The 24,243-nt window shown below is 40.3% G+C and overlaps 1 protein-coding gene across 1 annotated transcript in view; it reads left to right on the top strand.

Moving 5' to 3' along the window:
• Nucleotides 1-24,243, top strand: part of neo1a (neogenin 1a) — a 417,022-nt gene that overhangs the window by 342,192 nt on the left and 50,587 nt on the right. The window contains 5 exon segments of the mRNA XM_055154744.1: nucleotides 2,793-2,947; nucleotides 7,113-7,261; nucleotides 10,760-10,898; nucleotides 13,681-13,730; nucleotides 23,327-23,471. Coding sequence (XP_055010719.1) covers nucleotides 2,793-2,947; nucleotides 7,113-7,261; nucleotides 10,760-10,898; nucleotides 13,681-13,730; nucleotides 23,327-23,471 — 638 coding nt within the window.

Genomic DNA, 24,243 nt, shown 5'->3' with positions numbered 1-24,243 from the left:
ACGCCTTACCTTAACTTGGCTTTCTGATCTCGAATACCTCCCGATAGTTTGGATAAGTTTAGCTCAGGCCTCATGCTTTAACTGCGGTCACATTGTTTTGCAACATTTCCGAGTGGTGGGGGGTTCGCACTTAACATAATTACCAAGTAAATTAGCACAGTTAATGCCCCAGTTTCCCCTGTTCGCAGCGGGCTACGTGCAAGCTCTAGTTTGCGAACTGTAATCTGTCATTAAACCGAAAATAACTCACGGGGGAAGTTTGGAACCATTAACAAACCCTGATCTTGTGTTTTATTAGCGTTGAGTAAAGTATGCTGACTTGTGTAGTCTGTTAAATGGTGTTGTATTAAAACGGGATATTAATGCACTGACTTAATCCATGACAATCTAGTTTAAAGGTCTTTAAATTACACAAAACAGGCTCATGTGAGCGTTTAGCCATGTTACAATGCTGGTACCTCTTCAAAAACAGTCTGTGTGTCATTCGTTTTTCAAAATTTCTTCATTATTTGTCTCCAAAACCAAAATGAAAATGAGTTTCCCGTTTCTGTGACTTAAACTGTGAAGCACGACTTTTCGCTGCATACGGACTAGACCACGACTAGACCAGGTCTAAACCGGGACTGAACCAGGACTGATCCCAGGATTGAACCAGAACTGAACTAAAACAGGACTAGGCCAAGACTGAACTGAGAGGTGCATCCACATAGATTGTCGGTTGATTAGGACTGAGACCGGGACTGAGACCGGGACTGAGACCGGGACTGAGACCGGGACTGAGACCGGGACTGAGACCGGGACTGAGACCGGGACTGAGACCGGGACTGAGACCGGGACTGAGACCGGTTTAGTCCTGGTTTAATCATGGTTTAGTCTGGCATTGCAGTTTAAGTCATGGATTTTTTTCATTTTATTTTCATTTAAACACAAAATCGAAAACTGAAAAAAAGAATCGCTATCTGTTTTTTCATTTTGGTTTTGGAGACAAATAATGAAGAAAATACTTTTTTCGTTTTCTTATTTTTGGTTTTATTTTGAAAAACATATGATACATGGATTAAAAACAGACCTGGAGTTGTGTTTCATTCACACGTGTTTGAGTAATCCTGTATTTTTATATCTGTATCCCCAAAGATCAAAATGCTCTTTCGTGTTGTGATGTCAAGTGGTAGTTTTAAAGTGAAGTTATTTTTAGCCTGCTTTATTTTAGCTTTTTTTTTTCAGTACTCAAGAAAATCACTGTAAATTGGTTTTATCTTTTGAATATTTTTGCTTTTGTGCAGCTGAATGTCCGTAGAAAGTCTGAGTGAAGCCGTTTTAATGAGACTAAAACTGTTCTAAATTTGCCATATCCTGGGCTGACATGATCCAAATGATTCTAAAAACACAGTGGAGCATTTCCTATATACCATTTGATGACATCACAAGAATGAACAGAGTGTTTTAGTTTTCAGCAAACTGGAAATCACATATACATAAAATTATAAATAAATTATCCAATGTAACAGCAATTCTATGTAAATATTAGTGATGTAATGATATCCAAATCTCTCGGTACGATATTTTCTCAACATGTGTCTCAGGGTACGATATTTATTGCAATATTTTATAGAGGCTTAACTGGATATTTTTTAAAAGCATTGACTTTGGTTCTGCCATATTCCGAAGAATTAAGATTAAAAAGTGCTTATTAACACTTATTTCTTCATAGTTGTAGTTTGCATTGAAACAGAGCAGAGGATCATGGTCTATGTAGTTCTCGCTAAGTTTTTTTTTTTAGCTATAGTACACATAACTATTAATTTCGATATATTGAGATGCCCGTCAACTTTTGATGATACAATATCACGGTATTTTGGTTATTGTTACATCCCTAATACATAAATATAGATTGATCCTAAATGAATGCCCTACATAACCTATTATATTGAGATTTGGGGCAATGCATGTAAGACCAACACAAATCCAAACTTTACCTGCAAAAAAGGCAATAAAAGCATCACATTATCAACTTATAATGAACCAACCAATGTTTTATTTATAAACCATCAAACTCTGACATTTTGCGATTTAGTCGACCTTTACTTTTTGAAAATCATGTTCAAAGTAAACAACAATCTCTTGTCAAAATCATTAGAGAACATGTTCAAAATCTGAAATAGGCAATCTGAGCTCAGTGGTACAGCCACGTTTATCAAAAACAAAATCAGAACAAACATGAAATTTTGTGTATCTGTTAGAGAGGTGGAGCTCTGAAAGAACTGTACAGAAAACCTAAAACTGTGCACCTCTGTTCCATTTTATAAAGAAGTTTATGGCAGATGTATGAATTATGATGTTTAGTTTGTGCTTTAGTACTTAGTATATTATTGATTTGTTTGTTTCTTCTCACTGTACCGGTATTTATGAAGATGAATTGGTGCTATGAAAAAGGAATAAAGGATAAAGGCAGAAAAAGCTCAAGCTTCAGCAAACACCTTTTCAGTCTGTGTGTGTTAAATATGTGGAATAATGTCAGAATAAACCTGCGACCCAAATAAATGAATCAGTTTGAGAAAAGAGCTCAGTCTAAATACACAGGATTTGTGTACTGAAAATGTATGAATGAAACAAAACACAACTCCAGGTCTGTTTGTGATGAGGACAAAACATAACAGCTCAGAAAATAGTGCCGCTTTAGTATAGCCGCTTTACAGACCTAGTTAAGTTCTGTAATCACTCTTGTTCAGTTGATAGATGATTTTAAATAGACTCCAGACTCTGACCTTCTTTTGTGTGTGTGCGCCCTCTAGGGAGCGAGTGGTGAACTGCAGTCGCCCCGGGGAGCTGCAGGTGACCATCCAGAGCCTGCTGCCCGACACCAAGTACCGCTTCAGGGTGGTGGGACACAACATGCACGGGCCCGGGGAGAGCAGCGCCGCGCTCAAGGTGGCCACCCAAGCTGAAGGTAGGGCATCTGGACAATACTGGCACCTCAGAGGAAGGACAAAGGATTTCCTCTTTACAAGTAGAGCAAAAGAGTACACACTTGATAGAACACACGAGGTTAGGACACGCAAGATTTACCAAGGAATTTCTGTCTAAAACATGGCAGAACTCTGATTTGTTTATGGTCACTTAATAAAGGTGCACTGTGTAACTTCTGGTTGGGGGTCCGTCACCTGCTTGTTTCTATGGAGATGTCATTGCTCTGTCTGGAATGTTCCACAGTATGACATTAAACAGCTCTACCTTATGTTTTTTCAATTACAGGTGGTTTTATAGCTCAAAAACACCTAGAAAAACAACATTCTGATTGTAAACAAGGTCACCTTTCCATAGATCTGACCTATAACTTGATCTGGTTTGATCTCCATGAAGATATAAAGGTTTAATGCCATACTGTGAAACATTCTAGACAAAGAAATAACATCTCCATGGAGAAAAAAGCATTTGACTTACAGCTGATTTCTAGCTTTAGTTTTGTTCTGTGTACTTTATGCAGTGGAAGGTTAGTCACCTGCTTGTCTCCATGGAGATGTGCCTAGAATGTTCCACACTATGCCCAAATTACATATATTTTTTATATTTTTTGAGCAGTGAACAACTTGTAGTTAAATAAATGCAAGACAGATTGGTTTAATATCACAATTGCCACGTTTACATGAGCGCTTTAATTCCGAATAAAAATAATTTAATCCTTAATAAAAATGAATTCCGCTTTTAAAAGACCATTTACACACTTAATTCTTAATGAAAATGATTATTCAGAATTCTGAACTTAATTCCGAAGTAAGTGGTTAGTTTATTCCGGTTTTAAACCAAATTAATTTTTTCTTCGATCATGTAAAAGTTTATTCTTCATAAAAATACGGTGGTCGGTGGTTCTGTGCATGCTCGTTGTGTCGCCCTTCTGACGTGATCCTGATTATCCAGCTCCACCAGTCCTGGCTTGGGACTTTCCTCCACGTCTCTTTGGATTTGTGAGCGGGATGTGGGAGTGGGCTGAGGTAGAGCAGCCTCACACTCAGTTTATCTTCTTCCTCCTTCTCCGACACTCTTCCCTTCTCCTCCTCAGCTCACAGACGTAAAGTGTGATGAGACAATTCTCCAGCTGCTGCACAATTATTATCAGAACGACTGCGGAAATAGTTTGGATCATGTTTGTGTCTGTGGCATAACGACAAACTGAGATGACGTAAATACGTTGGTGTCCCTGTCCAATCAGAACACTTCTCCACCCCCAGACGCTGAGAGGACTTAAATACAGGCAGTTTAACATGTTTTCCATGTAAACCTCAATTCAGAATTATTATTTCCATGTAAACTCGAAGGAGAATATTTGAATTCAGAACAATTAATTCGTAATAAAAAAAAAAAAACATCATGTAAACGTGGCCACTGTTGACAATGTAAACCAAAGCTTTAAGATCTCCATGGAGACAAGGTTGAGGAGCCTTTCCAGAAAAGTTACACAGTGCACCTTTAATATCATACTGTTTCAAATATATAAATAATGCAGTAATAATCTATCCTAACACAGATTATCAGTGTATATATGTTCTGGTTCTCAAAGATATTTCTTACAAAAACACTGAATCTCCCACAGAGGCTCCTGCCCAATATCTGATGGTGATCTCAAAATCTAAAAAGTGAACACATTATTAACCATTCCAGATTTTTTTGAGTAGAACACAAGAGCCATTTAAAGAGTCTATAGTTTCTCTAACTTGGAGCACAGAGTTTTACGTAAGCTTTTAAACCTATACATAGAATATAATTCAAACTTTCCAAGATGTAAACATCCAAAGTGCCCGTGCTGCCGGGACGTGCTGTGATCTGCATTACTAACATGTTCTGACATAAACACATGGAGCTGCCACAGAGACGAGCCTGTGGAGAGCACAGACCACCTGCATCACTGCACACTGTACACATTCACTCTCAGGCTGCTTGGACGCACACTGCTGTTTTTCCACTTGGGGGGTACTGTGTGGGTGGGGCAGTTTGAACTGTGTTTTTTGTAGCCATAGCAACCAGAGCCAAGACCCAGGATGTGGTCTAAAACAAGCTGGACATAGTGCTCTTTAGCAAAGCAGTCCAGCCCTGAGCTCATCTTGATCTAATTTATCAAAGAAAGTAAATAAAGCGTTAACATTTCCATGGAGACGAGGTGGCACACACACAGACACACACACACACAGACACACAGACACACAGACACACACACACTACCAATGAAGTTACACAATAATAATAATAATGATAATGCACAATGTGTTAGTCTTATAGTCTTATATATCACACATAGACCACTTTCATGCCTCTGCTGTTCCACTGTGGTACCAGGTACTCCCAAAGTTCTCCCATTCAAGTGCTGTACTTCAAATTCAAGTATTTTATGATGTATCCTTGGTGTTGTTCAAAGTGTATTTGGGGGTTCTTTATTCATTGAGTAAGGCAAGGTTTATTTGTACAGCACAATTCATACACAAATTAATTCAAAGTGCCTTACAGAATAAGAAATACATTCAAAACACAATACAAACAAATCAAAACGTAAATCATCATCATAAAATTAAAAAAGAGAGAGATTAAATGAGGGAGAAGAGTGCAGACTAAAAGCCTAATAACCCCTCCTACTTACTCCAAACCTCCACCTGTCGTCTTAATTTTCAGGAACAAAATGAGACAAAATTAAACGTTTTCCATTCATTTCCACCCGTGCCTCCTCAGACTGCCCCGCCCCACTAACCAGGCCTGATTGTGCCCCATTTCTGTCCCCTCTCTTTGTTCTGATGATTTAGAGCATCTCATTAGCTGTTTAAACTCAAGGACACACACACGAGCAGGACAACAGTGCTGTTTTAGCATCTCTTTTGTTTACATGAAGAGGGAGGCCTGCTGTCTGCCGCTCTCATGGAAAGTGCGTTTAAACTGCAGGGATCTCCCTGCTCTGTCTGGCCTCATAGTGCTCCATCACTGTCACTATGTAGGACACTCCACACATCCTCCCTAGGCCACTCCACGTCCTCTAGGTCTCCACATGTGTCCTTGATCAGAGGGCACACTCTTCACACACACACAGTATCAGTGGGGATGGTCGTGTTTGCATGCTGGTTTGGAATTGGTTGTTTTTTGAATCAAACTTCAGTTCCCAGTGCATATTAAAAACACATGCTTATATGTCTAGGATAATATGGGAGAAGACTGAAATCCCACCTGCTAATCTAATACAAGAATCACGTGCATTTGCTAACATTTTATGGACATGTGCAATGTAAACACATGAATCTCATAAATGAGGAAAAGCTTTTTTCACCAAAGGCCACATGTTGAAACATATCTGATGTTCTGCACCACCTGAGCTTTTAGCCTGTTTTTATTTTTTGGCAGCCAGCCTCTTATTCATGGTGTTATTAACAAGAGAGTGGATGACATTCAATAGCACTTGTATATTTTTGCACAGCAAAGAAGGAGCCCCCCCTCTCTCCCCCAACATGCTCCTTTGCTCTGTCTCTCATTTCTGTTCTGTTGTTCACAGTCCCAAACCCCTCAGCTCATATTCACATATGCACAAAGCTCTGCTGCTAAAGCTCAGCAGGAGAACCTCTAAAACGAATGTCTCAAGAAGCAAAGTCATATTTTCTTTCCATAAATCTTTCCATCATGATTGAAAAATGCTCTTGTATTCTTGGTTGAGCACCTGGTCCTAAAATTGTCTGTGCGTGTCTCTGCCCTGATGCCTTAAAGTGCGGGTTAGTGTGGACCAGTGTGTTTCTGTGTGAGCTCTGCTGCTGTGGGGACAGACTGACCACACCTGTCCCCCTGTCCCCCCGTGCACCTGCACACAGGGAGTGTGTGTGTGGTCAGTCCAACACCACCTGCTCAGGTGCTCAGGACAAAGAGTAAGGCTTTAGCTGCAGAATCACAGTGTAAGTGGTACCAAAGGTGTACTACATGGATTTAAAGTATACCTCAATGTTGCTTTATCATACCAGTCTTAGTTCTATGGGCTGCACAAGTGTCCAGATGAAAGCTTTGGTGATGATTTCATCATTTATGTTCTTCAATAATTTTCTGTTAACTAATATTGTCCCAAGTTACAATGTCTTTTTTTCCTCTTCCTCCAGTCCAAGTGCCTGGTCCTGCTCCAAACCTGCAGGCCGTGTCCAACTCCCCCTCCTCTGTCACTCTGAGCTGGGACAAACCTCTCACCGGCAACGGAGACATCCTCAACTACAGAGTGTACTACAGCGACGGCAGCGGCGGCTCCGAGCAGGTACACAACAGGCACTCTACAGACAACACAACAACAGTCACTCTACAGACAACACACCAACAGTCACTCTACAGACAACACAACAACAGTCACTCTACAGACAACACACCAACAGTCACTCTACAGACAACACAACAACAGTCACTCTACAGACAACACACCAACAGTCACTCTACAGACAACACAACAACAGTCACTCTACAGACAACACAACAACAGTCACTCTACAGACAACACAACAACAGTCACTCTACAGACAACACACCAACAGTCACTCTACAGACAACACAACAACAGTCACTCTACAGACAACACAACAATGGCCAGTTTAAAGATTGGGATTATGTCATCATACTAAACCTACGCTTATTTGAACACGACTACATGAGTTAATGTTCAGTCAAAATATTCTGAAACTATAATAAACTTGTTGTGACTGTGTGTTTGACTTGAGTGTTGTGTCGTACACTTGAGGCAGCCCAGCAGTGATTATTTCTTACACAAGTCAGTTTAGGTTGAATTTCCACAAAAAGCCAGGCCAAGCACATGGTTTTAACAAAAAAATCTGTCATGGACATATAACAAAATAATGTTTTAACATGTTAATTGCAGTTGTTGTATCTTGTATATTGGTCTACTACAACTGCATCTGTATCAGTCATGTTTGATCCAGCAGGATGTTCTATGCCTGCTGTTTTATTTAGCAGCTCTTATTAGATCAGCAGAACAATATTTTGAGGTCTGATCTCATAGTGACGACAGACGCGTCCTCCTGATCACAGCCGCTGAGGTAAACTTGTTTGGCCTTATTGCAGTGAGAGAAAAGCCCCATGATTCTGCCTCTCCTGCCTCTGTGGCTTGTTGAAGTATTTTAGTGATTCCTCCTATTCAAACCGTCCTTAGCTGTAAGATTCTGTCCAATGCTCCACCCACAAGCCTACATCACCCATGCTTCCACATGACAGTTCTCCATAAATATACAAAACATGATACAAAAGTATACACAAATTTGTTTTAATAAAGGAACAGCATTAGAACATGGTAGAAAGCACAAAAAAAAGATTTTGCGTAATACCTCTTACTCTTTAACATCATTCTAATAAGCAGTAATAAGGAGTTCATTAATTGGAAAGAATTAAATACATTCTGATTAACATTGAATTAACCACTTAGGTAAATTAGCAGTTAGTTAGATGTTATTAAGTGTATTCAAAGTACAACAAAGTTAATGTTCTAGTGGATTATGCAAAGAGAGAGAGAGAGTGAGACAGAGGTGCTTTATTGATTCTGAGGGAAATTCAAGCAAAGTTGACTTCTGTGAGTTTTAAGCCATGTTAAAATGTTGTTTAGATGTTTGTGAAATCCTTTATTATTAGTCTGTCTACATCTCCAAAGCTAAAAAACGCTCTGTCCCACCTTGTGATGTCATGAGGCTGTAGTTTTCAACTAGGTTAACAGCTACATTCTACCTTTAGTTCAATAGAGATTTGCATATTTATGGGCTGGAATGATCAAAATGATTCTAGTGAAGTTTTATGTATCTTAAAAACACAGAGGAGCACTTCCTGTATCACCACATGACATCACCAGGTGGAGACAACATAGTTTTCAATTTGAGAGAAGAATATGCCTAAATCTGCATGGTTTGTGTGTTAAACATGTGTGAATAAAACAAAACACAACTGCAGGTCTTTATGTGATGAGGAAACTACATTCTAACATAGATCAGAGAAATAATCTGGGCCCTTTAAACATTTGCCTCTGAACTGTAGGGAGCCCGGTCAGATTCACCATTGCTCCAAAAACGTTAACGCTTATGTGTCCTGAAGTAGTGTCTAAAAAGTCCTGAATAATGCATAGAAGAGGACCTTTAAAGCTGATCACATGATCGCAGTCCAGGGCTCTGATTGGCTCCGAACACATTTCCTGACAGATCTCTGTAAATGTCAGCAGGAGGGCTCGGAATGCTAAGTGCTGTAAGGAGGTCTACTCTGACACAGTGGAACAGCTCAACAAAATCCACACTACTCTGTTCAGCAGTATTACAAGATATGATCAGATGTGTCCAGAGCTTAAAGAGATGCCCTTGTGATTCAGAGTATTGCCCCGTAGCATCAAGGTCCTGGGTTAAAGAGTCCGTATTCCTCTTATGATGTCACCTCACCACAAACAGACCCGGAGTTGGGTTGTTTCATACACAAACCCTGCATGTTTAATCTCTTCTGAACTCAAGGTAAAATGTTAACTCTGTCTCTGTTCACTTGAAAACTACCACTCCATGACATCACAAGGTGGAAGTATGTTCTTGAGGAAATGCCAATATTATAACATGACTTAAAACTCACAAGAATCAATTGTGTGTACCATATTTTCCGGACTATTAAATAGCTCAGGAGTATAAGTTGCACCATAAGTATATCCCCCCAAATTATCTAGAAATGAGAGAATACGCACTTCAAGTTACTTACCATATTTTCTGGACTATAAGTCGCACCGGACTATAAATCGCATTTTTGGGGGAAATTTATTTTACAAAATCAGAGACCAGGAACCGACATTTCCTGTGTAAAGTCAAGTTCTAGTAAAAGCAATAGAAGAGAGAACAACAGACTGTTAACGTCACATATGAACAGTTCTTCAGATAAATACACCATAAACAACAGAACAGAACAAGTTTACCAAACTCTCCATCTCACTCCAAATCACTAAATCCATTCAATTCTTCATCCTCGGTGTCACTTCTGAACAACTCCACCAACTCAAGCTAAAACTAGCTTTTAGCCCTTGATGAGTTTTTTTTGTTTTCTTCATTTCTGTTTAAATATCCTCCGTTTTTCTTCAGTCCCTCTCAAGTTTCTTGCTCACTCCAAACTTTCTTTCTGCTGCTCGATTATCGTTTTTGGCTGCATATTTCACGACTTGCAGCAGGACAGAGGCTCTTTCTGCAGGAGACATGTGCAGTAGAGTGAAGTGACAGTGGTACAGGAGGAACAGGAGCAACAGATACTCACACACAAGACTAGAGTGCCCTCTCAGTGTGAAAATGACAGACATGTGAAATTATATGTTTTGATATGTAGAGTTAGTCGCACCTGAGTGTAAGTCACAAGAACCACCCAAACCATGAAAAAAGTGTGATTTATAGTCCGAAAACTACAGTAATATTGGACCTTGCTGTAAAACCTCCCAAGTCCAATGAGGGTGGAGTAAAAAAATAAAACTCTACTTTGATACTTAGGAATAGACTCAAATCTAATTCCAATATCATGATGATAATAAAAACACCTCAGACACAACACAATGTGATTTTAACATTAAATGGTAGTACTGTCTTTTGGATTAGAGGAGTGGTCTTATATCTGTGTGTACTAGAATAGATTTGTATCTGATTTTCAGTTTTTGACAACCCTATCCCACAATGGCTTAGAAAACCAGGTCAAATTTCAGGACACATTCTCCTGACAGTGAAGAGTAAACTTGTCTGTGTGTGTCTCTCAGGACGTAGACGTGGATGGACAGTCCCACACGCTGACCGGTCTGAAGAAGTTCACAGAGTACAGCTTCAGAGTGGTGGCCAACAACAAGCACGGGTCAGGAGTGTCCACAGAGGACGTGACTGTGAGGACACTGTCTGATGGTAAGACACGGCTCTGCTTTTTCTCGCTCTTCATTTTACCAAAATACAGGAAGTAGCTGTGACTTCTAAAACCTTAAACAGAATATTTTAAGTGTTATACTGTATATCGATGTATGTGTTGTACAGTTTTGGGAGTAACTAAGTACATGAACCCAAAATACTTATTCAGAATACTCACTTTGCATGTATTCTGGTACAGTTACTTTCAATTGGTGGTATTCAGAATTAGGCCTGGGGATCATTAAGGAGTTGCCGATACGATACATAGGTCATGATACGATACATATCTCAATATAGTGCATTTTCAGTTCGATACGATATTTTTCAAATCGATCCGATACAGTTCAATTAAAAAAAGACTAAATCATGGCTATGACAGTAAAATAATTTTTTAAACCATTTCCTATGCAAACTTAATATGAAACATTCCCATTTTTTTTAACATATATATTTATTGCTTTTTAGTTTAATTAAAATAAACGACATAATGATAATAAAAACAATACAAACATGAATATATTAGACACAGATACACCCGTAAATACCCTGTTCATGATAGCTGAGATCTTAAGTCCAGCATCAAAAAAGGTTCCCAAGTCTTTTTAAAAGTATTGTCCTCATGATGAAGCGACACGTTAGATAATCAAGAGAAACAAAACCAAGAGCCGTTGAGTTTTAGAGAGGGGCTGGTCAGAAACCCAGTTCACTACTAGATTTTTTCTAGCACATAAAGTCAGAATCCCAAAGAATTTTCTATTGTACTTGTCCTTCTCAACAGGGTCAATTACAACAAGCAATAGAAATAAAAGAATTGTTAGTAAAAAAGTACAGATGTCCATATTTCTTGTCCAGTCACAACACCCCCATTTTAATCATTAAAACAGTGAAAATGTCAAATGTGTTGAACAAAGAGTTTCTTTTCTTCAAACAAGCAACAAAACTGCAGCAGTGTAAGAAAAGAATTTACCAAGATATGTCAGAATTTACTTAATACATAATACATACATACATATACATTACAATACATGAAACGATACGGTATATTGATATTTTGATGTTTTTGCTCACCCCTTTTCAGAATGCAGTTACTTTCCTAAATAAAAAGGAATACATGTGTACATGCATGGATAATTCTTCATCTCTAATTAAACATAAATGAATGCATAACAACAAAAATAAAGTTTATAATACTATGTTTTGTTTTTCACTATCATATAATTCAGCTCTATGTGAAAGTATTTGAAGTATTACAAATACATTACTCTGATTGGCCCATGTAACAGAGTACATTACAAAATATATTTTCATTTGTGTATTGAGTATTCTGTAAATACATCACAGAGTACTGCATAACCTTAAAGCAGACTAGTCCCATAAACCCATATCATAAATACTACATGATGTGTTATAAATAAATAACACAATCAAACACTTGGTGCACTGTTGCAGTCCACTTGTCTCTATGGAGATATTGACTTGCTTAGAATATTCTACAGTAAGGCTTTAATCTTAAAAACTGTTTTTATTGCTCATAAATAAAATCAGTCACCCTGACTGTGAGCAGGCTCGTTGCTCCACAGATCTGACCTGTAACTTGATCTGTTGGTGTCTCCTGCTTGCCTCCATAGAGATAGACACACACTGTTTTAGCACATTGTAAAATTTGCAGGTGAAGCGCCTCCATGGAGACGAGCAGGTGATGGACACTTTAAGTGTTCAAATGTTACTTCCTGGTTAGAAATCTTGGCATCACACTTGGAAATCCCATAACAGTTACCTAGCAACCACATACTGCAGTACACAGGGCCCAAACTCCTCTAATGTACACAGGGATTCATTTTTTTATTTAACAAATAAAATTAAAGAAAGCCCCGTTATTTTGTTGTGCTCAAGTATCAGGAAAATGTGCTTCTTGAATAAACGTTGCTGAAACAGAATTCTCCACTTCTTTAAAATAAATAAATGAATAAATAACACAGAACTCTCCACTTCCTGTAATTTTCAATGTATTTTTCCTTCACAAAATTTCTTCTGGGTGGTTGTTAAACTATAATTTATATTTACAAAAAGCATTATCCCACCAAATGAACTAGAAATGAGAGAATATGCACTTCAGGAAGTCGCACTTTTGGGGGAAATTTAATTTATAAAATCAGAGACCAGAAACTGACATTTCATGTGTAAAGTCAAGTTCTAGTAATAACAATAGAAGAGAGAACAACAGACTGTTAATGTCACATATGAACAGTTCTTCAGATAAACTATAACATAAACAACAGAACAAGTTTACCAAACTCTCCATCTCACTCCAAATCACTAAATCCATTCAATTCTTCATCCTCGGTGTCACTTCTGAACAACTCCACCAACTCAAGCTAAATCTAACTTTTAGCTGTTTGAGTATCTTCCTCTTTTCTTCAGTTCCTCTCAAGTTTCTCGCTCACGCCAAACTTTCTTTCTGCTGCTTGATTACTGTTTTCAACTGCATATTTCACGACTTGCAGCAGGACAGAGGCTCTTTCTGCAGGAGACATGTGCAGTAGAGTGAAGTGACAGTGGTACAGGAGGAACAGGAGCAGCAGATACTGACACACAAGACTAGAGCGCCCTCTCATGGCTCCAGTGTGAAAATAATAAACATGTGAAATTAATATATAAGCTGCAGCTGAGTATAAGTCGCAGGAACCACACAAACCATGAAAAAGTGCGACTTATAGCTCAAAAAATACAATAATATAAGTAGAATTCACCCTTGTAAATCCTTGTTTGTTTTCCTCTGCAGTTCCCAGTGCTCCTCCTCAGAACCTGACGCTGGAGGTGCAGAACTCAAAGGTAAGTTGTTCGCTTATAACAATAATCTCCTTCTGCCTTTACGATTTATTCCACCATTTAAACCTCATTTAAAAATATGAAGTAGATTGTTCTCGCCCCAGTACAGATGACGGTCAAAATGAGAGTGTGTGTGATGTCAAACTGTGTCAAACTCTTCCTTTGGACTGTACAAACTCTTTCAAATCGACTCTTTTTGTTTTGTGCGTTTTTTAACACAGTAAAAATCCGGCGCAGCGTCTTCGATTAAGATAATTGTTGTGCTGTTATTGGCTAAGACTTTTCTCCAGTTCTTCACAGACTCTGGAAAAGCAATAGCACTTATCTCTCCATCTTTTCCTCCTCTCACTAACTTCCTGACCTCCTCTCTCCTCCGCTGCTTCCTGCGCTCCAAACTCCCTGCAGCTTTACATATCGGAGCTGCCCCTTATCACTTGATCTCAGATTGGATTTTTCTTCTCGTTTGTGTGCACGGAATGAAATCTCTCTCTCCCAAACTCTTTCCCTCTATATATATCCCTCTATCTCCTTTTCCCATCTCTCTCCCCCTCTCTCTACCTCTTTCACTGTCTTTCCATCTTTCTTGGTGTTCCTCCCCTCCCTCTCTTTCTCTCTCACACCTTCTCACTCCCTATTTCCTTCTTCCTCTCTCTCTCTAGCGCTTTTCCCCCATCCTCTCTCTCCCTCTTCTCCTCTTTCTTCCCCTCTGTCTTTTTCTCTCTGCCTCTTCCCCTGTCTTTCATCTTTCTTGCTCTTCCTCCTCCCCTCTCTATCTTTCTCTCTCTCTATCCTTCTCTCAATCCCTCTTTTTTTCTTCCTTTTCCCCTCTCTCCCCCTTTCCCTATCTTTCTTTCTCTTTCTCTCTCACCTTCTCACTCCCTCTTTCCTTCTTCCTTTCTCTCTCTATCACTATCACTCTCTTTTCCTCATTCTCTCTCCCTCTTTCTTCCCCTCTCTCGCCCTCTCTCTACCTCTTTCCCTCTTTCTTGCTCTTCCCCCCTCCCTCTCTCTCTCTCCCCTCTTTCCCTGTCTTTCCATGACTTTCCCTCTTTCTCTTCAGCCCCTCTCTCTCTCTCCCTCTCTCTCTCTTACTCTCTCTCTCTCTCTCAACTCCATCTCTCTCCCTCCCCTCCGCTCCATCTCTTTCTCACTCTCTTTCTCTTTCACAGCCCTCTTTCTCCCACCCTGTCTCGCTGTCTTTCCCTGGCTTTCCCTCTATCTCTTCGTCCCCTCCCTCTCTCTCTCTCCCTCTCACCCCATCTCTCTCTCCCTCTCTCCCTCTTTCACTGTCTTTCCATCTTTCTTGCTCTTTCTCCCCTTTCTCACACCTTCTCACTCCCTCTTTCCTTCTTTCTCTCTAGCACTTTTTCCTAATTCTCTCTCCCTCTTTCTCCTTTTCCCCTCTTTCTTCCCCCCTGTCTCTCACTAACTCCTTTGCTCTTTCTCTCTCTTCCTCTTCCCTCTCTACCTCTTTCCCTGTCTTTCCCTGACTTTCCTCTTTCTCTTCATCTCCTCCCTCCATCTCTCTCTCACTCTTTCCCTTTCACATCCCTCTTTCTCCCACCCTCTCTCTCTCTGTCCTCTTTCTCCCTCTTTCCCTGACATTCCCTCTTTATCTTCGTCTCCCTCCCCCTCTCTCTCCCTCTCACCCCGTCTTTCTCTCTTCTCTCTCTCTCTTTCTCTCTCTCTTACACAGACCAAGCTGTGTAATTTTTCCATTTATTTGAGAAATATCTGCATTTAGAGCGACTTTTTCAATTGTTATAAACACAGATGCTCAGAGCATCAACCATTTTGACTCACTACACTCTTTGGCAAAGTTTGGACCAATCAAAGTGGATGGAGCGCATGAGTTTGGCAGAAAACAAAGTTCCTATTGGACACTTATTTTCCCTACATCATCACGCAGCGTGAGTGTGACGTAGGATAATGCCGGAAAGATGCTTTACTTAAAAAAAGTTTCTATCTTTTATGGTCAGTTATATAAAAATATTCCCTCGTATCATAAATGATACCGTCGGTCAGGAAGGGTTAAAAAGTTAAGTTTCATGCAGTACTGTGGAACAACTTTGTCACAGCAGTGTCCATGGAGACGAGCAGGTAGCACACCCTCCACCTGAAAAGTTCCAGAGTGCACCTTTACATTATTCACATTTAGCACATCTTCCAGCACTGAAATGTTTGATCTGAAACGGTGTTGTCGTCTCCAGCTTCTGTTTTTCTCCAAACCCAAACATGTGATTAGTGCGCATAATCAACACTTAATGGGTCATTTTGTTGGTGTTGATTTGGAAACACGCTCTCATCAGGTAATTAATCCTGTTCAATTTCACACAAGAGGACCTCGGCTGCCGCGCTGCCGCTGGGTTTAATGAAGAAATTACAGCTCCTTTTCAGCACTTTGTCAATACAAGCTTATTTATCATCATAACCTCAATACAATGATTTTCCTGTAATTACCGAACATACGGAACGACGTTTGGTAGTTAGAGCCCTTCACCGTCATAAGGTCCTTTTTTTCATACATTACGTAACATTCAAGGGCCCATATTACACAATTTTCTGATCTGTTACGTTGTTTCCTCATCACAAACTTTCCTTTAACACACAAACAGAAAACACATGTGGTAATACAGGAAATGCTCCAATGTGTTTACTCCTTCACTAGAATCTTTTGGATCTTTTCAGCTCTGGAATGTTCTGAATTAAAGTTAGACGGAGCTGTAAACTTAAACTACCACTTCATGACATCATGAGGTGGCGCAGAGCATTTTGAGCATTGGAAATTAGTTACTCAAACATGTGAATGAAAAAAAACACAACTCCAGGTCTGTTTTTGAGGATTAAACAACATTAGAATATTAAAGCTCACAGGAGTCAATTCCGCTTAATATAAGAACTTTTTTTCTGGTTTGTCACCGGTTCGTGTCCGTTGAAAGTTCCAAAATATGACATTACACTTCATTTTTCATGTATGAAATTGCAGCTGCTGTTATAAAAAAAACAAAAACAATTACCATTAAAAACATAACTTGCCTGGTAGACTGCGTGTCTTCATAGTGATAGATAAGGTTAATGCCATACTGTGGAACATTCCAGGCAATGCAATAACATCTCTGTAGATGATGTAGAAAAGTTACATAGCACTTCTTTTTTTTTGGCTTTCCACCGTGTTATAACTTTGCTCCTTCAACAAAAACACGCCTGAAGAGGTTTTAGATGTCTTCCATGCATGTTTGAGTAATTTAGTGATCTCTTCAACGTCACCCATGCTCCCACACGACAATTCTCTGTAAATATACAAAAACATGATGAAAAACTGTACACAATAACTTGACAAACCTGATGCAATGTGCAGTAGTTTCATTAGCGGGTTGTACGCCGATTGTGTGTGATAGCGCTCTGAAGGGGGAGTGTCTTAGTGTGGAGAGCAAAGATAGAGGAGATTCAGATTGTCAAAAACAAAAGATAACATGGTGATCTAAAGATATTGTGTGTTAAATTATGTGTTAATTCCTCCCCTCTTTAAACTCAAACTAGAATTCTAAACGTCCTCCATCTCCTTCTCCTCCTTCTTTGCTCTTTCCATTCTTCTCCCTTTCTCTCTTACACTGCCCTTTTCTCTCTCTTGTCTCTCTTTCTCCATCCCAATCGTGACCCCTTTCTCTCATTTTTTGTTGTGGTGCTCTCCCTTTATCTTTATTTCACTTTCCATTTCTCTCTCTCTCTCTCTCTCTCTCTCTCTTGCTTCCTCTCCTTCATCTCTCTCTACTATCTTCTTCTTTTCCTTTTCTCTCTCTCCTTCCTCTCTATACCCCCTTCAATCTCTCTGCTTCTCTCCCTCCCTATACCCTCTCTCTTCTTTTCTCTTTCTATTATTCTCTCTCTTCTCTCTCTTGTTCCTCTCTCTCCATCCCAACATCTTACTCTCATTTTTTGTTGTGGTGCTCTGTTGTCGCCCCTCCTATCTTTATTTCTCTTTCCTTTACTTTCTCTCTCTGTTCTCTCTCTCTGTCTCTCGCTCCTACTTCTACCTTCTTCTCTTCCATCCCTCTGTCTCTCTCTGCCTTTTCTCCCTCACTGTCTGCCCCTCTCTCCCCAACACCCTCCCTTTCTCTCGCTTTCCTTCCCACCATCTCTCTCCCTTTCTAACTCCCTCTTTCTTTCCCTCCCTCTCTTTTCACTCTCTCCCCCTCTCTTCTTATCTCTTTCCATTATTCTCTCTCTTGTCTCTCTCTCCATCCCAACATCTTTCTCTCACTTTTTGTTGTGGTGCTCGCTCGTCACCTCTCCCTGCTATCTTTATTTCTCCTTCCATTACTCTCTCTTTCATCTCTATCTACTACTACCTTCTTCTCTTCCAATTCTCTCTATCCTTCCCTCTGCCCCCCTCTCTCTCTTCCCAACAGCCTCTCTTTTCTCTTTCTGTTACTCTCTCTTCCTTACTCTCTCACAAAACCCAAACTCAAAATCTGTTGTCCACTAATATTCCAAAAAATCCTCCATAATCCATTTCTGTATATATGTTCTCTCTCGTCTAGATCTACGTTCTGTTTGTTTAATATGTCCTCTACCTCCTCCTCTGCTTTTCCCACAAGTCGATTTTAGTGCAATTAAAAGTGTTTCGAAGCGCCGTGCATCACCGGAGCCCGAGACTTAATAAGAAAACAGAAAATAATTGCCAAACACTTAACACAGATTGAACGTGTGAATTCCCTGGACGGAGGAGGAGTGTGTGTGTGTGTGTGTATGCGAGTGTGTGTGAGTGTGTGTGAGTGTGTGTGAGTGTGTGTGCGTGTGTGTGCGGTGACGGGGGGGTTATACACTCACAGTGGGACGTCTTAATTAACTATTGTCCCCCGCTGAGCCCCGCCTCCTTTTACACTGCAAAACCCAGTGTGTACGCAAATGAAATGACTTTAATTAGGGATATTAATCTTAATTTGGTTACATTTGCTGAGTCTTTTTTTTTTTTGTACTTGAAATTCTCTGTAATCTTAAATGAATAATACAGTTTTTGATTCAGAAATCGTTTGGAATCGAGGTTAAAGAAAGGTAACTGCTATGAGGAAGTTTGTTGTTGGCCACTTCCCATTCCTCTTTCCTCGCTTCCTTCTCCTCGCTTCCTCCTCCTTCAATCTGCAGGAAATTTTTGAGGATGTCACGCCCACAAAGGAGGCAAAGCGAGGAGAGAGGATATAAACTCCTCACTGAGATCAATAAAGCTTGATTCTTTTCTCTGATGTCTGCTCCTGAAGCCTCCCTCAGGTTTACTCCTTCCTTCCGTGGTTTTCTTCAGGACACCGCTTCATATGACACATTTGATTGACAGCTGAAACGTGGAGGATCGAGGAGAGGAATCAAGGAGAAGGAAGCGAGGAAAGAGAACTGAGATGCGGCACCGGTTTACTTATACTTCAGATTTATATAGAGCTTTTTTTTGGACACTCAAAGACACTTTACAAACTGTAGAAAACGGGGGGAATCGTGACCTGAAGTGCTGCAGTGAGTCTGAGTTCTTGATGGATTGTGGGAGTGAGTTCCAGAGGGAGGGGGACGGCGGCGGCGAAGGCATGGTCCCCCAAGGTCCAGTGTTTTATCCTGACAAAGGGAGTGAGGAGGTTGGTGTCGTGTGATCTGAGGCGGCGGGTGGGACGGTGCTGACAGAGCGGCCAGGTTAGAGATTAACACACTTAAGGCCGAATTATAGTTCTGCGTCCACTCAAAGCCGTTGCCGTCGCCTTGTCGCTGTCTTTCATGTGTTTTATTTATGCATCTACGTCGAGGTCTAAGTAGTTCACTGCGACAATGCTAGGTGGCCAGGATTTAAAACTGGCATTCGTGTTTACAAAATGAAGCGGGAAAGCGGAGAACTGGAAATGTACGCAGAGCAGATGTGCACTACCGGTCAAAAGTTTTAGAACACCCTAATTTTGCCAGAAAAAACAAAAATGTTGCTGTTTGCTGCAGGTGTTCCAATCAGTGGGAGCAGGTAGACCAGGGGTCGGCAACCCAAAATGTTCAAAGAGCCATACTGGCCCATAAAAACAAAAACCATACCTGCCTGGAGCCGCAAAAAATGAAAAGCCTTATATAAGCCTAATATGAAGGCAACATAGGCTGTCAGTATATTAGCTACATAAGCCTACTATTAAAATGACTAAGTCGGCTACAAATACAAAATGAGCATTCATGATACACAAACCCCTTTTGCGACCCTCTCATACTCGGTGCGGCGTCTGCAGCCACTGAAATCAGGTGGTTAGTGTTTATTCCTTTGTCATTTAGGCCCCGTTTACACGTACACGGGTATTTTTAAAAACTGAGACATTTCCCTCCGTTTGTTCACATCGTTTACATGCAAACAGAGAATTCACCTCCGGCTAGAGTGGAGATTTTGGAAAACTCCGGTTTCACGTTTGCGTGTAAACTGAGATAAACGGAGTTTTAGGAGCTGACGCGCTGAAAGTGTGACCGACGTTTATCTGTTGCTTTGACGACGATGATGGAAGTATTCAGGTCAGCAATTTGCATTTGCCCACACAGCTGATGGATCAGATCCATGACCAGAGATGAACGAGGGTTTTACCCCTAAAGAAACCAGATTAAAACAACAACAACAAAAATCATTGCTTTTCCATTTTCACTCATTTTTGAAAAAGCTCCAGGGAGCCACTAGGGGAGTGCTAAAGAGCCACAGGCGGCTCTGGAGCCGCGGGTTGCCGACCCCTGAGGTAGAGGGTGCTCTGGAAAAAGGATCAAAACTTTAACTGGAAAAATTAGGGTTAAAAGCTTTTTATTGCAAGTACGATGAAATGGACAAAGGTAAGATCTGAACATCCAGAGGTTAAAAACACTACCTCTTGAACAAAACACAAGTTCAAACTCTGCCAAAACTACCTCAGGAAAAAAGAACAAGATGGTAAAGCTTGAAAACCTGGAGTGTCCAGCAGCACAGTGTCCAGACTTAAACTCCATGGAGCTGGTTTGGGATGAACTGGACAGAAGAGTGAAGCAACCTACAAGTGCCACACATTTATGGAAACTTCTGCAACAGACTAGGGAAGAACTTTCTGAACAATATTTGATTTCTATTGTAAAAACAACAAGCCATGAGTGTGTTCAGCTGTTCTATCTGCCAAAGGTGGACAGGCCAACAGTAAACAGTAAAAAACTAGAAAAAGTGTGGTGGTCAAAAACATTTGACCGGTAGAGAGGACCAATCACAACCCTTATTTCCCTTGCTGTCTGCATTGTTTCCATGCGTAGTTACACAATTTCAAAGGTGCATGCCCTGTGGTGGGGGCACATAATTTGACGCAAGACCATAAATTGGGCTTCACTGTACCAGCCTTTTGGCAAAATTGCCAAAAAAAACACTAAGGCAACTTCCGGAATATTAGAATAAGTCTCTTTAAATGTGATATCTTGTGAACAGTCTATTCCATTCATTTTCATTCCAGTTGTTATTTCAGACGTTTTGCAGTGTAAATGTCTCTAAATGCACATTTCTGCCCTCTCCTCCCGCTCCTCTCTGCAGGCTCCGGTCCACCATAGCTCTGTGTAATTGTGTTCTCGGTGGGGGCTCACCTTTGCACATAAGACTACATGTGCTGTCACTCAGTCTGTAGTCACCTGTCAGACTCAGCGCGCTTGTCCCCTGTGATTAACTGTACTGCTCAGGCTGGTTCATCCTACAGTACGCTTCAAGGTTACATCTGCAGGACTAAAAATGCATCGGAGAAATGAAAAAATACTTACAGATCATCTAGGTATTTAGTATTAACCATAATGCCAATCATTCTTTTACGTTTGTTCATTGTAAACTCTAGTATTGATGTAAAGTCCATTGACGTTGTGTTCAAAATTGCAAAACCTCCTCCATGGTAGTAAGCAGCGGATTTTCGTTCACGTTTTTGTTTTGTTTTTTTGTTGTGGTTGGGTGAAAACAGACATTTTCTGAGCACTCAACTTTCAAATGCAGGAGAATACAGGATTAGAGGATTACAGGATTATTTACGCTGCAATGCTGGCCAGGAAATTCTTACATTCCTGCTGAATTCGATCTGCATTTAGACGTAAAGAATGAGGTGTGAAGAAACCATGTTAGGTGTGAGAAGATGCAGTACACACTTTTGGCTTCTCAATAGAACACTGGGCAGAGTTATATTCTCCAAACAGCAGCGCTCCCTACTGACGCACAACTCAACACTGCATATATACTGTAATGTTATGACCGCTTTGCAACTTTTAGACCATGTGCTTTTCTGGGGTATTGCCAATGGACTTTAAAGTAAACTTAAGTGAGTAAACGGGGCGTCAAACGCACATGACTCAATGGAAATACAATCTTGAGTAAGTTGGCGATGAGAGAAAACTGCTCATGGCTTAAAGGTCCTACATGATGCAGCATTGACTCTTGTGAGCTTTAAGTCATGTTAGAATGTTGTTGCCTCATCAGAAACAGACCTGGAGTTGTGTTTTGGTTCATTCATACATGTTCGAGTAACCCTGCAATATCTGTCTACATCTCCAAAGCTTAAAAATGCTCTGTTCCACCTTGTGATGTCATGAAGAGGTATTTTTCAAGTTAACAGCTCCTTTTACCTTTATGGTGTGCTTGATTATTCATCCATCTCCCTCTCAGATATGACATCACGTCCACACTTCAAGTGTTTTATTATGTTTCACACATAGACCGTATATATGATTGGACTAGCCGCCCTATTCCAGTTTTGTTTATCTGACTTGAAGAAAAACGTGGATGTCAACCAGAAAGCTGTTATTGCTGTTTATCTTCTGTTAGCAACCCTCAGGACGTTTAGCAACACCCGTTTAAAACCAGTCTGTGTTATATCGGCCTCAGCACAACGCCGACCCGCACAACACCCTCCACCAAACTCACAGGCAGAGATACAGTATCGCAGTAATACAGACGCAGTAAGGTATCGCAGTGATACAGAAGCAGTGAGGTACTGCAGTAACATGAGTGACTGAAACTGTTATTTAAACCGAAGCGTCCAATCACAATGAAAACCGTTCATACTCAAAAGTGACACTGGGCACATCTTGGATTCTATCTCGGAATCCTTGCTCGGTCTCTTCTGAGTTCTTCTGAGTTCCGTTGTCTGAGGAAAAGGGGCGTGTCAGTGTGTCGTTAGGCAACGTCCTTGCACCTCCGAGTCGGATGGATAATCAAACACACCATTAGTTCATTAGAGATTCCAGGTCTGAAATCTTCTAAATGATTCCATTGAAGGTGTATGGAGTTTAAAAACACAATGGAGCACCTCTTGTATTACCACATGTGGACAAACTGCTTTTGGTTTGAAAGAAGAACTCTAAATAAGAATGCAGGGTTTGTGTGTTAAACATGTGTGAATGAAACAAAACACAACTCCAGGTCTGTTTGTGCTGAGGAAACAACATTAGGGTTATGGTCGTAACCATAGATCAGAAAATGGTGTAATATGTTTCCTGTACAGCTCATATACGTGCCCTTTAAACCCTAAACGTACTGTGCACTGTCGATATGATTGGGGTAAACAGATCCCACAGTGTTAGTATAATAATCCGTGTGTGTCTGTTTGTCTCCTCAGAGCATCATGATGCACTGGCAGCCTCCTCCAGCCCAGGCTCAGAACGGAGAGATCACAGGATACAAGATCCGCTACAAGAAGGGCTCCCGAAGGAGTGAGACGGCAGACATCACGGCAGGGACTCAGCTCTACAAACTCATCGACTGTAAGGACCTACCTGCTCCTGTTCATCACTGCTCACACATTAGCTGTACCCAACAGATAACTGTTCTGTCTGGGGATAATTCTGTATTTTTGTCTTGTAGATTCTCACGGGCAGAGGTGGTAGAGTAGCCACAAATTTTAGTCCAGTAGGAGTAATGTTACTTTAACAAATTTAAGTAGAAGTACAAAGTAGTAGTCTAAAAAATGACTCAAGTAAGAGTAAATATTATTTGAGAAAAGTACTATTCAAGCAAGAGGAAATTAAAGAGTAGCTGTAATTTAAAGTGAATGTGATTTGAAGGGCAAAATGTGAAATAATGCCCCAAATCTGGTGTTTTCAAAGGACAGATATAAAAATGAGACAAACTAAATCATATGTGAAGGAGCTGCAAGAAACACAAATGTTCAAATCATTTTCTATTGTTACATACAGCTTTAGTCACTTTAAACTCACTCACAGTTGGAAAAATCACCACAGCTTTTACTCAAGAGTACTGTTATTATTTAATATTTTTATTGAAGTATGCTGTTAGAAAAGTACTCTGAAAAGGACAGTTTCTTTAAAAAGTATTTGCATAAATGCAACAGAGTAAATGTACCTGAGTACTCCCCACGTGTGTTGTTTATCCCCTCTTCTCTGTGGATAAGAAGTAGATGCCGTCTGAAGTGTGTTTGAATGCAGCCGGCCAAAGTGGCTCGTGAGAAAGTATCATTAACCAAAACACAAGTACCTGGATTTGGTCAGGATTGATTTCATGCCCTGAATACAGAAG

The sequence above is a fragment of the Boleophthalmus pectinirostris genome, unplaced genomic scaffold (genome assembly GCF_026225935.1).
Source record: "Boleophthalmus pectinirostris isolate CB_2022bp ecotype Guang Dong unplaced genomic scaffold, ASM2622593v1 HiC_scaffold_19, whole genome shotgun sequence".
In the NCBI taxonomy this organism is placed as follows: Eukaryota; Metazoa; Chordata; class Actinopteri; order Gobiiformes; family Gobiidae; genus Boleophthalmus; species Boleophthalmus pectinirostris.
This window is presented reverse-complemented; position numbering and strand designations above follow the sequence as displayed.